The following is an 18,007-nucleotide window of genomic DNA, read 5'->3' as shown; positions in this document are numbered from 1 at the left end:
AAGTTGGCAGGAAAGTTGGCAGGAAAGTTGGCAGGAAAGTTGGCAGGAAAGTTGGCAGGAAAGTTGGCAGAAAGTTGGCAGAAAGTTGGCAGGAATGTTGGCAGGGAAGCTAGTAGGAAAGTGGGCAGGGATTGGACAGGAAAGTAGGTAGCGTGAGCATGTTATTAGGTCACTAACTTTGCCCCAATCCCATTTTTTGAAAGTTTAATGGAAGAATAATAAAAGGCGACTTGCAGCAATTTAAGGCAATACTTCCGTCAGTGGCTTGTAGATGTGGTATATGATGTCGAACGCTTAAACTCGATCAAAAACTTTAATTTTTTATAACCAAATAAAAAATATATTTTCCGTTTGTCTTTACAATTTAAAAAATCTCTAAGTCTCTTGCCGTCCATCAGGTTTTTAAAGAACGAAAACGCAGTAGACTACGACTGTTGGCGTATACGCACAGTTAACCACTAATATTACTACTTACCTCAACTTCCCGATAGAATATATTCCACAGCAAAGGCGCGAGGAGGTGTTTAGCGTCAAACAAAGTTACGAACACCTTGGCTAATTCATCCATTTGCGACGTACTGACGACACTGGCCAGCGCCATGGCTATTGGTAGTTCACCCTGAAACATTTTGTTCATATAAAACTAAAACAAAAAACAGGTGATGGATATGTTACGGTCACCTAGTCGCGGCGAGAAAGAACGGCGCTTCCATATGTACGCACACACACATTTTGTATTGCGACACAAAGTTAAGACAGTTTTGAATTACTATTATAATTAAAGGTAAATTAAAAGTAAGCGGCTTCAGCGTTCGACTCTCATCCCTGAGGTCGTAGGTTCAATCAGCTATGCACAAATGGAATTTCTTTCTATGTGCGCATTTAACAATCGCTCGAACGGTGAAGGAAAATATCACGAGGAAACCGGCTTACCTTACACCCAAAAATCTATTTCATCCAATCCTTTCAAATAACTTGCGAATTAACACTACCAAAAAATCTATAATTAAAAACATTGATTGTCTTACATCGTCACTAAAAAAGCTTGAAAATTGTGTACGTAAGCATGTTTCGTCATAAACCTAAAGTTTTGGCGGATTTTTTTTAATCGTGTATGTTTAATTAAATTTTTAAAGCCGTATTAAGAGAATGAAAAAGTATCTGTATAGGTTCTCTAGTCACTAAAATAGTTTTTAAAACCTTCTCAAACTATCCATTAATAATAAATTCATTATTTTTCTTTAATTTATATAGTCTACAAAAATGCGTTAATCCTACAAAAGTTTTTTGACAAATTACCTTATCTGATATCATAGTGACGAGCTGCACCAACTGTTCAAATCTATCAGCCAATACTGTTTCCGCCAATGTATCGAACTCCGTGCCCTGCTGGAGTATCTTGGTAAGTACTTCCATGAATGCTGCTCGTGTCTGCAAGTCACGATGGTAGCCAAGATCTGGTAAAAGAGATTATGTATCAATATTTGTAAATAATAATGTTTGTAAATATTTACGTATACCTACTAAGACATGGCTAGTTCAATTTTTAACGTATTCAATTCACGTAGAAAAGATTATAAAAGAGGTTGTGACACATGCGCAGGGGCAATTCCTTTGTTCAAGTTTGAAATTAAGTTTATGTAAAATCAGTGAAGTGAATTATAGTGAATCAAGTCATTATTGGAGTGTTTTATTTCCTACCCAAGAACTACATCAACTAGGCCTTACACCTATAATATGTATTTTTTAAATATATATTTAAAATTCCATTTTATATTTAGCCTTTGTAAATCGGACGGGGATTTCCCTTAATTAAACTAGCCGGTGTTTTATAAGCGGAAGCGTTTGAGATTTGGGTTTATCGACGTATACTTAAAAAATGCAGAAGAACAAAGTAGTGCTTATGACGGTTAAGACCGCGCTTCTAAACAAGGAGTTGGTGCTTTGACCTTGTGTTAGGTTTTTCAACCAATACGTCCGCGGCCAGGTCTAATTCTACCAGCCACTTTGCCTTGTATGATTAGTTGGAGGAGCTCGTATTTTTTGGTTTTACGTAAAACGTGTGCGAAATACTCAAGTTTCCTTAACTTAGAACGGTAGAATTAGACCTGGCCGCGGACATCTTGGTTGAAAAACCTAACACAAGGTCAAAGCACCAACTCATTGTTTAGAAGCGCGGCATTCAAAATTAAACTAGCCATGATGATCGCAAACCTTCGGAAGGAGATGTGGACTATACGAAGATGTTTTATAAGGTACAGCAGGGAGAAATAATCTAAACAAAAGAACTATGAACACAAAGTAACTCTCACCAATACTATGCATCAGCCCCGAATCAATGTTAGCGCTGAGTAAATTGGACATCGCTTGAATCGTAGCTTTCCTTAAAGTGTCCAGTCGACCGGGACCCTCCGTTATCTCCACTTCATTGCAGTCGTTTAGTAGGTTCATAAATAGGGTAAAATATCTGTTAACAAATTCTAAAGTTAATTACGTAATGTATGTATGTGAGTTTAAATTACAATGTTGATTGGACAATAAACAACTAACTTATATCTATAATTTGCACAGTTATAGTAGAATGTTTAAAAAAATATTTTTAATTAAACATCTTACTTTTGACAATGCTGTCAATGAATCGTCAATGCTGACACTGGTTTAAAAATATTGTTTAATCATAATAATTTAAATACCATATGCATTTTGCATTTTTCTTAAAGTGCCGGACTTTTGAAATAAATTCATTTTATAGTATGAAAATAGACATACGTAAGACGTAACACTGTTACAAAATATATTCAAAAATTTAACTAAAAACTCAAACTTTTCTCATATAGGTAACCAAGTACACTTATGAACGTCAGCAGAAAAGATGTTAAATTGATTCTAAATTTACATTCACTACTTCTATTTAGTTCGCAAGTCACTTTCACTTGCGAACAAGAAGAACTGGAACTTTACATTCGGAAGTGACACTTACACACATTTCTGAATAATAGGGTTATTAGAGGATGGAAAAAAACGGTTAATAAAAAAATATGATTTTATGTTTTACGATTACAAAATATATATAAAGAGTTAAGAGGGCATCCAACAATTAGTCACAAAGCTCACGAACTACTTCCAGATTACGCGCACGCACTTGTACGCACGGAACGAGCACGACCAGTTTTTGTGGTTGCGTACAAGTGTCGATAAATTAAATTTCAAAAGTAAATATGAGACTGTATTCAATAATAAATACTATGTGAAATTAATAAAACCTGTTTATGTTACAATCCTAAGGATGCATACACAATTGTAACTAAAATTGGCTATTAAAACCATTGTGAAATGACTTACTTGAGAAACAGCTGACTTTTGGCTTCCATGAGGTCACCTCTGTCGGACTCCTCGGGCTGCAGAGGCAGGCCTTTGAGCAAGGCAGCCACAGCCTCCATACAGGCCTGGTCCAGCTCTCTGGGACACATCACATGCCTGTTACACAACGTTACGTCTCACTTTACACTAACTAATGTATGAAAAGATGATCTATAGATTACCTTTTTTCAACTCCTTGTAATAGTTTTTATTATTTTATATAATCTCATTCGGTAATATTCTAATTATGAAATGAAATACAGACTTTTATTGGCACATTTTATTTACATACTTCTTTAAGAAAATTAAAGCATTATTCTCCTAACAAAACAATGCTTTAAAATATTTTTTTAATTATTAAAGTACAATGTGTCCCGACCAAGGAGGTTTCAATTTAATTTAAGTACACATTATCTGTGGTGAGCGCTGGTTCCGAGGCAATAGACCAATAACAGACTTTTTCCATTTTGGCGCTATTTCGTTTATACGAATTTGAGTAATATTTTGTTGGATAAAACTTAAGTAGCAAAAATATCAAGCAACACCGACGATACCGATGAAAATTTAACTACACCTGACATTCTAGAAACAGACGAAAAGTCTTTTGCCAGAAAAATCAAGAAAAGCGTACGACAAAATGTTACCAAGACTATGACTTAAATAAAGTAGTGCAACTGCATCTAATTAGGTATTAAAACACTCGGGTAATCTTATTTTGAAAAACTACACACAATTTTTTAACTCTTTATATGTTCGACGAGTGACTTCACAGTAGCGGTAATGTGTATACTATGTTTTTAATATTATATATTCCATATATCGACATTGTCGTATTGGCTTAGGATAGTGTTTTTTTATAGAACGGGGCAAACAGTAGGCGCACCTGATGTTTAGTGATACCAGCCATGGACACTCTCAATCCCAAAGAGCTCGCAAGTGTACCAGCCTTTTAAGAATTGGTACGCTCTTTTCGACCTTAATTGGTTTGGAAATATCGTGAGCAGGTTCCACATAGTGGTGGTGCGTGGAAAAACTGCCTTAAGAAACGCTCAGTTGTGAAACGACTTACGCCGAGGTGATAGTGGAATTTCACATTCGTCAACGTCTGATGATGAAACTCGGATAATATTAAACGGAACAACTCTGAACACTCTCCGTGATAAATGCGATAGAAAATATAAAGTGTATGTATTTTTATGAAAAAACAAAATTCTAACCTCAAAACTACTTCATAAACAAAAACATTTGATGACAGGCAATATTTTTTAATTAACTCAGAAGTATACCTTGTAATAGACGAAGCATCAGCCCTCAAAGGTGGTGCGATCTGATGGCTCGTTCCCAAAACCCAATCAGTCACATACTCCACCATTTTGTTACGAAATTTCATTTCCTATAAAAAACGTTATTCTTTATATATTTACTAGCTGACCCGGCAAGCATTGTTTTTCCATGTATATTATTTTTAGGAAACATTTATTACTTTATTAAAATTTACTATTTACAATAAAAAAAAATAGGGGTTGATCGTAGAGGGATGAAAATTAGGGGTTGTATGTATTTTAGTATGTTGTATCATAAAAAAAAACAAAAAAAAACAAAAAAAAACAAAAAAAAACACAAAAAAAAAATAGAAAAAACATCATTTAGGGGTTTGAAACATAGTAGCCGATTCTCATAAACCGGAATATGCATAAACAATTTCATAAGAATCGGTCGAGCCGTTTCGGAGGAGGATGGGAACGAACATTGTGACACGATAATTTTATGTATATAGAGATTAATTGATCTTTGTGACATTAGAATATACTACTAACCTGTCTGAATGATAAGTCATCTCGCCTCTTCATCATGGCTTCGACAACTTGGCACAGCTTCGTCTTTATATGCACCGAAAGGACTGTCATGTCCAAGTGACGGACGTACCTGCAGGATGATATTTATCAGTATTTGATAATACAACTAACAACTTAAGATAATGGTTACCATGGTAACGTTTCTTTCATGTCAAAATATTATTATTATATTTAAGTGCTCCCCCCCTATAGTGCTTACGTAATACTTGAGGCCTCATAGCGGTTTTTGTATGTTAAAATGGGTTACCAAACATGCTATAATATTTAAGTCTCGGTACAGTACTCCGGGACTAGTATGTCCAATTTGTTTGGACCACAACATTAGAACAAACACACGATACAAACAAATTGATGTACATACAAAAATATGAAAAGCTGTCCCTACAACATGCGGACACGACCAGCGAGATCACGTAGGTACAGTGATATGTATTATCAATTATTATTACTATCAACAATAAAAAAAAACCATAAAAATAATTAAATTCAAAAACTGATTTTAAATATAGGCAAATTTAAAAGCGTGTCGTATTGATATATGTGATACTTGCTTAATCCTGGACTACTGTCAGAGTCCTCTAAGAGAAAAATGAATATTTTATTAATATTTACCTCACAATGGCCAGCATTAATCCCTCAATAGACGTACTACTGAGATGCTCAGGCTGCCCCACCCCTTTGCTACCATTGTTATTATCGAGAATACTCTTCATTATAAATATCGTATGCTCTACGAATTGGGTGTTCATTTCCGTTAAAACCACCTAAAACCAAACAGTACTTACTTACTTAATAAGTAATTATTGACGTACAACAAAGCTCTGTTTTTAATTTATTTTATTATTATTAACTACTTAAGATGTCATTTGGAACATGGTGTAATGGTTGCGAATAAAAGGAGTGGCGGAGAGTTTATTGCCAGTTCTTCTCTTCCGTTCTACGCCCTTGATTTGAGAACTGGCAGTAAATGTAAAATTAGAAGCATTTAATGTATATTTCTTTTTTGACGTTCATAAGTGTACATTGTGTTACCTATATAAATAAATGATTTTGACTTTTGACTTTTGCTCTCCGCTGTCGAATAAGAAACTAATATACGAATAATAATCTTAAAAATAGGTTATAGTCCGGTCAATCTAGACCAAAAAATCCATACACGGGAATGATGGGGAACTTTTAAAAATTATTTATAATTATGTTTTGAAAAATTTTACAGATTTTCAGCTTGTTGGGACTTTATGTACATTTGAATGTCTAAATTGACCGGACTATTAATTTATAAATACTTACGCGAAATATTTAAACCAACTAACCTGTTGCTGTTGATCGAAAAACTTATCAACAATTGCCTTAATTTGATCAAACAGTATGGGATAGAGTGCTGGAGACATTTCCTTCCCAACCAGTTCTTTGACGTGGCATTGTATGTGAGCTGCGAAGCGTTCGTTATTGCACAGTAGGAGACGGAGAAGTTGGCCAATAAATCTGAAATGGTAAAAAATATGGGCGTGTACTAGGTACACACGGAAGAAGTGAAACTTCTTTATGACCTTATTTTTCGATAAATGATCTACTATATACAACTTTACAGAAATTGGTTAAATAAAGTTAAATTAGATAAAGTTTAACAAAAGGCTTTTATTATCATAGACATGAATACAAATACAATTATTTCATTTTAACTTATTACTGTACTATGTAGTACTAAGATTATTACAGAATTTCATTAATTGTAATAGAATTATTAGTATTACTATTATTGTTATCGTTATTATATATTTTTGTTACTAATGGCTTCGAATCTCTTCGGATCAACCGTGGTAGGGACAAGAAAAAGATCGCGCGTAACCGAAAAATGTGACAAATGTGTGTAAATTTTTTTCCAACGCCGATAAAGAAGTTTGACTTCAAAAAGCAACATGGCGCGTAACCTGCTACAAAATTTCTCCCATACGTCGATAAAGAAGTTTCACTTCAAAAGATGGCGCGTAACGGAAAAATGTGACGCGTAACGAAAAAATGTTACACTAAATTTTTTTCCAACCCCGATAAAGAAGTTTCACTTCAAAAAGGTGTCAAGAAGTTAATGGAAAATTATTTTAAAAAGATTTTTTACTCTGTTCTCAACTTAGTATTAAATTTGTTCGATTCCTGACCTTCGGAACAGCTATAAGGTCAAATATTTTTCATGTAACAGGAGGCAAACGGGCAGGAGGCTCATCTGATGTTAAGTGAAACCCTCCACTCACATTGCCAGTAGGCTCGCAAGTGCGTTGCCGGCCTTTTGAGAATTGGTACGCTCTTTTCTTGCCTAAGTCGAATTTGTTCGGAAATACTTCAGTGGCTAGCTGGTTCCACATAGTGGCGGTGCACGGCAAAAACTGCCTTAAGAAACGCTCAGTTGTGGAACGGAGGACGTTGAGGTGATACGGATAGTATTTATGTAAATAAATTACTAAATTAAAAGTACAAACAGTACGTTTTCGCCTTAAGACATACGTATATAAATATATATTATTTATATGTCAAGTATCAAAAATATAGTACTCAATAAGTAGGCAATAATACATATACAATCCAAGTATGAATCGATGTATTTTTTATCTTTTCGTGTTTGTTGTTTTCCTATAAGTGCTTGTCAAATTAAATCTTGTATTTTATTTTATAAGTACCAGTGTATGCTGAGCGTTGGCTTACGTTTATAAATAAATAAATAAATAAATAAATAAATAAATAAATAAATAAATAAATAAATAAATAAATAAATAAATAAATAAATAAATAAATATATAAAACTTACTGAGTGACAGGACAGTATTGTACTTCTTGCGTACTATTTGCTAATACATGATATTTTCTTGAATCTGAAAAATAATTAATAACTGTATATATTATAAAAACGTGGACTATAAGTAGCTATTAAATAAGATTGGATACTAAAGGTTCTATTATTCGGTTGAAAATTAAAGACCAAATATAAAACTGTGTAAAAATAAAAATAAGACGTGGTAATACTGAAAAAATTTAAAGTGGAAATGGGCCGGTCACAATACCCGTGTTTGTGAGGATGGATCAAAAACATGACCTAGAATGACCCAGTGGAATAAAAAGGAGAACCCACCAGAATCCTGGGAAGATGAAATAAAAGAGATAGAAAGATTGGAAAATAGTAGTGAACAACACATGGAATAATTTGCGGAGGTCTACACTCCGTACAATTATAACATAAGCTTAATGTAATGGTAACTTAATACTCGAATGCTAGTTATATTTATGATATATAAATTCTCTCCGTCATAATTATTACAATACTGCATAAGTTTAATTTTAGATCAAGGCAAATATGTATAGTATAATTTACCTTGACCAAGTGCCCATACAGTAGTAGGTTTTCGTTGTAAGCACACGCCACCCAAGGCGCACAAAAATGACGTTATATTTGCCCACTCCTGTATTTGCATCTAAAAGTTAAATCGTAGTATGAAAGTTATAGAATCTTGATTGCACTTGTATACGTCATAATATCTACTCGGGTTTATATTGTGGCGTAGAACAATAAAAATTAAAATAATTAATTAATTCGTTTTTAATTTAAATTCGTTTTTAAATTAAAAACGAATCAAACGCTATATTACCTCGAAGTCATGTTCCGCGCTCGTGTGATGTGAGACACGCCTTTTGGCTCTATGGAGTGGTTCGGTTCCATCCTCCATCATCCCAAACCCTTTGGGATACTTCTGGAGTAACTTGCACAGGGAATCCCTGATGGGTGTACGGTTATTTTTACATCAATAATTATTATCTTTGTATACACTTTTTCGAGTATTTCACCAACTTACGAATTACTTAGAAAACAAAAATCATAAAATTTCATTCTAGTAACAAAGATTTCTTTACAGAAGAGGGGACAAACGGTCTGGTGGATCACCTAATACAGCCGCCCATTGACTTTCATACTGTCAGAAGGCTCTCAAATGCGTTGCCAGTCTTAAACGATATTAAAATCATGTACATATAACGCTGAATCGTTTACAACTTGCACCACGCGGGTAATAAAAAAAGTCTGTTGTGTTAATAAGTGCAAAGTAAAATTTAATCTTACCAACATCGAAACGTTTCCTCCCAAACAGGTTGTATACCGTTCACGCAGTGTTCAATTTTCCTTAGCAACGCCATTATCCTTTTTTGAAGGGAGGCTGTATCTGAGAATTCGATAGAATTGTGAATTCTGAAGAAAATCTTTTATCAATTTTTTTTTTAAAAGTGAATTGGACAGCATATTCTATGATGAGTGGTCTCTTTGAAAAACGTTTTTAAATACTTAAATTCTGTGCTTATTAACTTACTATATATATTATTGGGATAACGAGTTCCGGTATCCTTAGAGGCTGCTTGCACAAAATTATTGGAATTAAAATATATACATATAGCAATAAATATAGTGAAATTACAAAATAACGAAAACCGATTTTTCTTGTGAAATTATTTTTTAATGCATTTTTTTTCAACTTAAATGGAATAATATATTTTTTTTTTTAACTGGGGCCAAACGGACATGAGGCTCACCTGATGTTAAGTGATACATCCGCCCTTGGACACTCACTCTGCTAAAAGACTCGCAAGTGCGTTGCCGGCCTTTTAAATATTGGACCGCTCTTAATGGATATCAAAATCGTATATATCTAACACTAATCGTTTACAATTTTCTACGTGTAAGTAATAAAAAATGTCCGTTGTGTTAATGTTTAGTATATTTTTTTTTGTTTTTATTAAATCAAATTTAGCTCAACTCACACGTCGTCAAAACCGTAGAGGTCTGAGCTATCTCCTGGAAGACTGTGTAATTGGGCAGCAGGCAGTGCGTGGACAAGTCATCCGCACCACACCTTATATCCGCTTCACGACAGAGCAAGGCGAAACAGGACATCGCTACTAGAACCGCTTCCGAGTCGATGGACCAGAGACACATGAGAAATACCACCTACAATGAAAAAAAAACTTAAACGATATTTCAGTCGTCAATTGCTTGAAAACACATACGAATCAAAATCTTTCTTCCGCATCGAAGGACCAAAAAGTTTGTAATTTTTTGTCAAACAAAAATAAATTTTAGTAAGGTTTTTTATCTGTTTTCTTTTCAATATTTTTTCTTTTCCATTTAAAATATTTAACTGTTTTTTGTTCAATTACAATAACAATTATATCACATATAACAATAATTTAATGTCATTTCAATTTACTCTTTGGCTAAATTGTATAGCTATTATTATTAGAACTAAGAATACTATTGATTAAATAAATAAACAAAGGACCTTTATAAGAAAGAAATAATAATAATTTATTTATTGCAAGAATATGGTACAAAAATGTTAAGGTGGTACAATCGTAAGTTCACATATTCTGCACACACAATGGCGCGCAGTCTTAAGGAATTTTACATTATTAATAAATATCATACTATATATCAATTACTGTGTCTCATGCAAATAATCATTTATTGAATAATATTTTTTTTCCAAAAGTAATACATTAAGTCGCCTTTTAAAGTCGTCCTCTAGTCGGAAGATCTTTTAATTATTTTGGTAATTTATTGTAAACTTTAATTGCCATACAAAAGGTGTTTTTCCGAAACAGTACCAGATTGATTTTTGGCACAGCCAATTTCTCCCCATGTCTACTTCTTACTTCGACTTCTACATGCTGTGTACAATGCTGTGTATTGACAGATACAATGTCCTGTAATAGGTAGAGTGCATGTGCCATGGTAAATCTCTAGAGGTGGTTAAAAATACAAATTCATGAATGGATAAAATTCACCACTAAAATCGCTGGTCTGCTAACCAGCTGTCATCAAATGTCGAAAAAATAATTACTTCCGGCTCGAAGGACCAAAACTTGAAATCTCACCTCCAACTTAATATGCGCCTGTTTGCAAATCGGAATCTGAGAACCAACATTGGCATACTCCTTGTGCTTTGATAAAAACTCGTTTCTGCAGATGAGTACGTCCCGAAGCCAACGCAACACTTCTCTGTAATTGCTTATTTGACGTTGTATGAGCTTTTGACTGATACTGTAGACTACTTGAGAGCTGAAAAATTATTTAAAAAAAAAAACATTATTTTTTTCTTATATTGTATATTTCATAGAAACCTTTTAAACCTATCCGGTTTTCATATTTTTCAATTCATGGTTAAATATTTGTAAATTGTATATAAAAAACGTTTATAGAACTATATTTCTCATTACAAAAAAATATATTTTTTTAGATGAGAAACATAATAAGAACGAGGTGCACGTCGCCATCACACAGCCGTCCTAATTTTGGTATTTCCAGGCTCATTATGCACCTTTTATGCCCTTTTAAATTGGTTAAACACAGACGGTAATTTATTAATTCCACAGCCTCATAATCAATAGACTCTTACAACCTTTTTTTATATACAGGTGCTATAAACAATTGTTTGATTGTCAAAATGTTTGTTTTTTCATAGATTTTATTAGTCTGTTAACTTTTTTTATCTGAACAGTTTTTATTCATTTAATATATATAACTAAGCTACACATCATTCTTTTTAACAAGATCACATACATTAATGCTTCACACATCTTAATATATATAAATTACGTGTCACGTTGTTTGTCCGCTATGGACTCCTAAACTACTGAACCGATTTCTTAGAGCTTACATCTCAATTTATACCCGCAATATTATGTTATTGCAAATTATTTGTTAATTATTTGATAGTCACAATTCTAACAGATGGCGCTGTGTTGAAAGTACCAACGTTTCACATAAGGCATGGTGGTCCCCATGACTGGTGTTCTCCTACCGTTACCCTTGAATAGTATACTACTATGTAATATAAAAAAAACCTTAGCCACAGCAATGCTTGGCCGGTCTGCTAGTACATATATATTTTTAAAGCAGTCCAGAAATACTGTAGACAAAAATATTGCATAGCCATTTAGGATTTTATGAAGGGTTATATTGCATAAGACACAAAACTTACCTTATATCCCAAAAAGTGTTGAGGGGTGCTTCAGGGTTCCACATCGTTACCATATCAGGTTTATGCAGTGACAGTAACGCGTCCATCGCTTCCTGCGATATTTCCCCCATGTCGGTGTGATGTACTAATGATACTAAACCGTTAATAAGCTCAGTGGTCGCTGACTGTATCTCCACACCTGAACGTCCCGGGTTCTACAAAACAGGTTGCAATGTAAAAATAAAACAACTAAGTTGGAAAATCTTTCGTTTCATGACACTTAGATAACGTCCTCATAATTACAAAAGCGAACAAATACGTTACAATAACTCTTGCGTGTGGGGAAATAAATAAAATATACTACATATTAATATTATTATTCTTTTTCAAATGGAGTTATTATTTTATAGATGTTAAGTGATAACATAGACACACAAATTGCCAGAGGGTTCGCAAGTGCGTTGCCGGCCTTTTAAGAATTGTTAAGCTCTTTTCATGAAACAACTACTTGTCTTCACGTATATTTAGTTTTTGGCTAGCTTTAAAATAAATCAGTGGCGCTACAACCATTTTAGGTCTGCAATTTCTGTATTTGTTTCATGATCATTTGTGACTCTAACAGAAAATTAGGTAAACAGCCTCCTGTGACTGACACACGCTGTATATTTTTCGGGTGTAAGGCAAGCCGGTTTTTACGATGTTCCTTACACCGTACAAACGACTGTTAAATTTGCACATGAAAGAAAGGCCATTGGTGCACAGCCGGGGATCGAACCAACGACCTCCGGGATAAGAGTCGCCTCCTCTGTTTAAAAACTAAGGTTATAATAAATCTATATGGGTGATGGATGATGTGATTAAGGTTAGATTTCCACTCACACTCAGCATCAGCATCGGATCTGCGTGTATCAGCTTCACCAAATACAATAGCAATGTTTTGTACATTGGTATTTCTTCTATTTTACTCTCCTTGGGCTTCAATGACAATGATATCATTCGTAATGGCGTATGTGCAATATATCCCTAAAATATATTAAAATTAATGATTGCAACAAGCTATTTTTTTATATAACATCTGAGGGCTCGCGAGTGGGTTGCCGGACTTTTAAGAATTGGTATCTTTTCTGGAAGGACCCTAAGTCGAATTGATTCGGAAATATTTTGAACCCTAAATCAATATAACTATTACAATCACAAGCCGAATGAAATTTAGATTACTAAATTTCCGCACTACTAAAAGCAAAATATTTAAATATTTAAAAAATCTAACAAATATTACAAATTTTTATATGAAAACTGGGTTAAACACATAGCCTATATATTACATAGATTTTAAATGATGTCGTGCGTTCGGTTCAAAGATACTTTATTTCTCAAATTACATTCACTTAACGAGAAAATTTAGAGTAAGTTAGTTATGTACATCGTGTTATGAAATTATTTGAAAATACACTATATAAAATAAAATATTAGTTTCTAACAATATGTACCATATTTGTTACAAAAGTGCAGGTAGGTCGCATCGATGTTACAACGGGCATTATGTGACTAATGAATAGTAATAATTTCTAAGACGCTCGTTCGCAGATACATATAAGTAAATGCTAGAATAGCTTTTTGATGTTTTGTAAATACATTAATAAATCATTATTCCATTAATTCATATTAAACTTTTACGATTGTTGACTGGAATCTTAAGATTTGACATACGAGGCATTAATATATACATAATGACCAATGGACAGTAATAGGTAATAAAAATATCTACCTGTGTTGCCTTATTCAAGGTATCCGTGAACATTGTACGCAACTCCGCAGCGCGAGGATATAGCAACTCTATTTGGGGCCACCAGGGTAGGCGTGGCTGGTTTATTATCCTATAAAAATATGCGTATTGAACTACGGTTAATCATAAAGTATTAAATAAACAACGCTGTAAAATAATTATAACTTGAGGTTTTTTCCTCTTTTGCAAATGTATGAGAGAATCGAATCTGAAAAGAGACACTAAACCCACGTGCTCCTATTTCACCATGCCTCCTGCTGATAGAGGACAAATCTTTGTTTTTAATTTTTAGTATTATTTATTACTTAAGATGTCACGTGGAACATGGTGTAATTGGTTGCAGCTCCTTACAAACATTTTGTAAAACAAAAAATTTGGCGATTAAAAAGAGTGGCGGAGAGTTTATTGCCAGTTCTTCTCGTCTTCTACGCCCTTGATTTGAGAACTGACATTAATGTAAAATTAGAAGCACTTCATGTATATTTCTTTTTTGACGTTCATAAGTGTACATTGTGTTACCTATATGAATAAATGATATTGACTTTTTTTTTACTAAAACTAGATAATTTAAATTAAAGCCATGGTTTAAGTCGTAGTCAACAGAATGACGCCAAGTAAAATGATGGGCAGATGGTCTTAAGAGATAGCAGGGTAGCCCATCAGAGCAGAATGGGCTAAAATTGGTAAGGCCTATGTCAAAGGACAATTTGACCAATAAACTGGTTGTTAAAAAGTTATCAATTGTTTTTTATTACCAATTATTTGTTTGTTACGAACGGTCAGAAAATAAAGCATTTATTTATTTATTATAGCAAAATTACCACTACCCTTGGACTTTTGTAAAAAAAATCTATGAACAATAGCAACTATCAGCATCCTGTGACTGACACACACCGTCGACTTTTAGGGTCTAGGGCAAGTCGGTTTAATCACGATATTTTCCTTCACCCTTCTAGCGAATGTTAAATGCGCACTTAGAAATAAAGTCCATTGCTACAAAGCCGGGGATCGAACCTACGAACGCAGGTATGAAGCCTACGAGGCCCACTTGATGCTAAGTGACAGTGAAGATAAGTCCTTATACAGACTTATTATTTATTTACTAATATATTTTTTTTAAATATGAAGTGAACTTATAAGTACCAGTTCACATAACATCCACGCCAATCAAAAATATGGATTAATAAGGGAAAATGGAAAAACAAAAATTACCATACAGAACCTACCTCAACAGCGAGTTGACTATAACCGAATGGTAGAAACTATTGCTGTTCAAATTAAGGCAGACTTTCATTGCGTCATTTGTATGCGGCATAATTCGGAACAGCGAGACAAAGCAATCCGTCATTAGGTCTAAATCCGAATAACTCGTGTTGTAATTGCTTCGGAAGAAGGCTTTCGAGGGGTTGAACAGTAGCGTCTGGAATTAATTTGACAATTTGTATGCAATGTTTTTTTTTAATATTCAATAATAAATCGTCTATTTGTAAAGGTACATTCAGATTGATTAATTATAAAAAACGCATAATCAACCATAATATATGAATTAAAAAAAAATCAGTGGCGCTACAACCTCTTTTAGGTCTGGGCCTCAGATTTCTGAATCTGTTTTATGATCATTTTACAATCTAATAGGCAAGTAGATGATCAGCCTCCTGTGCCTGACACACGCCGTCGACTTTTTGGGTCTAAGACATGTCGGTTTCGTTACGATGTTTTCCTTCACTGTTCGAGCGAATGTTAAATGCGCACATAGAAAGATAATCCATTGGTGCATAGTCGGGGATCGAACCTACGACTTCAGGAACGTGGCACGGACTTATTCTATCCTATAAGTAAACGGACAAAAATATACCTTCAGGTCATTGATGACAGATTTGACAAGTACAAAAGTGACATTCCCAGAATCCGATATATTAATGTAAGTGGAAGCTTTGCAAAGTTTGACACAAGTGAGAACGGCTGCTTCCGTCATCTGTTTAGAGTTGTTCTGTGGACCTAAAAATCACGTTATAAATAAATGCTTAAGTAAAAACCCCAGAAAAACATTAAACTTCTATGAAAAAACTCGTAATACATAATTAATAATCTAGTAGAGTAGGAGTAACTTTAGATGGTTTTTTTTTTTTTAATTTTATGATTGATAATTGAAGTTATACTCCTTTAGGCGCGTTATGAGAGTGAAATTTTACGATGCGCGCGCACCGTGACACAAAATTATCAGTATGCGCGCCGAGCGTGCGCGAGCGAGATAGGAATAAGACAATCTACAAGTAAAAAGAAATAGAATATGCGTGACGTTAGCAGCTATGCCAAGAATTTTTAATGACCATAATGACATTTGTAGTACCTTTTAAACAAATAAAGGAGGTTTAATTATTTTTTCAAAGAAATTTTGAAATTTTAAAATTAGCTAGTTATTAAATTGAATTAATAATATAATAAAATAATAAATAAAAATTATTATTAATATTAATTAATAATTGAATAATATACTAAATAATAAATATTGTTAAATTATTAACGCTAAATATTTATTATTAATTATTTAATATATAAAAAAACTAAAGAAAGCCAAAGAAGTATAACTTCTTACGCGCATACATAAGTACACGCACCATTTTTTTTATTATTTATAGATGTGCCTTCTGTGATAAACGTAGAGAATTTTAAGTGATGATCAGCAATTTTCTATTACCCACTTCTGTCTATCTTGTGTGTCTTGATAATCCCTCTGACAGGTCAGGTGATGGATGATCCACTACCACTACATAACCACTTTTTCTTTTCCACTATTAATTATTATGAGAAACGTACCTTCGCTATAATAAGTGTTCATTCTCATAGAAATATAAAAAAGACATTTTCTTTTTCATTCAGTCGTGTTGCAAATTATTAATATAATTTAGGGCGCGTTCAAGTATTCTGTAACGAATTTTGGGGGCGGGGTTTTGTAAAACGTTACGATGCGGGTCGGGGATTGAATTACGCGTTATTGTTAATATAATTTTCGACTTTCCAGTACTTTACACCACATAATGGTAACTTTTACTATTGGGTACAGAAAAACGTTACGGCGCGTTACATGAGGGGGGGGGGGGTCAATAATCTCCAAAATTTGCGTGACGTAATACTTGAACGCTCCCTTGTGCTAATATTTATACAAAAAACGATTCTTCGTAGCAACAACATGATTTACTCTTTTTCTTTATAAAATATCGATAAGTATTGAATTATTGATATAAAAACTTACTCAATCCCCGTTTGACAGCATCAATAAAGTGTTTCTTCTTAGAATGTCGTGGACTGCAGGGGGCGCCACTATCCGCATTCACGATTTCCTCTAAAACTTTCTGTAAAAAAACTTATATTTAAAATAATGCATTCTCTTTAGTTAAGTGCTCGTGGTATATAACCCAACGTATCTGATATCCAGCGATAATTACAGTTTCGAGTTGTCACAAATAGGTTGGAAAAACTCATCGAAACCTATAGAAATGTGTCCAGCCAATATTAACCTGTCTTTCATACGAAATATACTCTTATTTTAAACAAGTATTTATAAATCTAAACGCATTCAATAAAACAATTTAAAAAATACCGTAATTAATGAAATATTATACATTAACTAGACGACCCGGCAAACGTTGTTTTGCCATGTTTATTATTTCTAGGAAACATTTTTTAGTTCAATAAAAATAACTATGTACAATAATAAAAAAGGTGTTGATCGTAGAGGGGTGAAAACTTGGGGTTGTATGTATTTTTGTATGCTGTATCTTAAAAAATATCTAAAAAATAAAAATAAATGGGGTGCCCCTTATCACTTAGGGGTTTGAAAGATAGATAGTGGCCGATTCTCAGATTTACTGAATATGCATAAAAAATTTCATAAGAATAGGTCGAGCCGTTTCGGAGGAGTATGGGAGTATTGTGACACGAGAATGTTATATATTAGATTGTGTATGATTTCGCAATTATTTAAACGTTTAAATTACTGCAAGATCGTGATT

The 18,007-nt window shown here is 33.6% G+C and overlaps 1 protein-coding gene across 8 annotated transcripts in view; it reads right to left on the bottom strand.

The window, feature by feature from the left end:
• LOC125055164 (neurofibromin) overlaps positions 1–18,007 on the bottom strand; it is a 59,169-nt gene that overhangs the window by 37,175 nt on the left and 3,987 nt on the right. For 4 of the 8 annotated variants that reach the window (XM_047657438.1, XM_047657444.1, XM_047657443.1 and 1 more), the window contains exons 8-28: positions 17,248–17,347; positions 15,850–15,992; positions 15,221–15,414; positions 13,977–14,085; positions 13,088–13,231; positions 12,230–12,423; positions 11,124–11,307; positions 10,011–10,197; positions 9,563–9,604; positions 9,319–9,418; positions 8,852–8,978; positions 8,578–8,677; positions 8,017–8,080; positions 6,530–6,701; positions 5,829–5,980; positions 5,178–5,286; positions 4,647–4,753; positions 3,343–3,477; positions 2,313–2,467; positions 1,300–1,457; positions 476–619 (exon numbers count right to left, since the gene is read on the bottom strand). In XM_047657438.1, coding sequence (XP_047513394.1) covers positions 476–619; positions 1,300–1,457; positions 2,313–2,467; positions 3,343–3,477; positions 4,647–4,753; positions 5,178–5,286; positions 5,829–5,980; positions 6,530–6,701; positions 8,017–8,080; positions 8,578–8,677; positions 8,852–8,978; positions 9,319–9,418; positions 9,563–9,604; positions 10,011–10,197; positions 11,124–11,307; positions 12,230–12,423; positions 13,088–13,231; positions 13,977–14,085; positions 15,221–15,414; positions 15,850–15,992; positions 17,248–17,347 — 2,820 coding nt within the window. The remainder of the gene's footprint in view (positions 1–475; positions 620–1,299; positions 1,458–2,312; positions 2,468–3,342; positions 3,478–4,646; positions 4,754–5,177; positions 5,287–5,828; positions 5,981–6,529; positions 6,702–8,016; positions 8,081–8,577; positions 8,678–8,851; positions 8,979–9,318; positions 9,419–9,562; positions 9,605–10,010; positions 10,198–11,123; positions 11,308–12,229; positions 12,424–13,087; positions 13,232–13,976; positions 14,086–15,220; positions 15,415–15,849; positions 15,993–17,247; positions 17,348–18,007) is intronic. The other 4 variants (XM_047657441.1, XM_047657445.1, XM_047657446.1 and 1 more) reach the window with 2 other exon arrangements.

Source organism: Pieris napi, chromosome 13 (genome assembly GCF_905475465.1).
Source record: "Pieris napi chromosome 13, ilPieNapi1.2, whole genome shotgun sequence".
Classification (NCBI taxonomy): Eukaryota; Metazoa; Arthropoda; class Insecta; order Lepidoptera; family Pieridae; genus Pieris; species Pieris napi.
The sequence above is the reverse complement of the archived record's forward strand: the minus strand, read 5'-3'. Positions and strand labels throughout refer to the sequence as shown.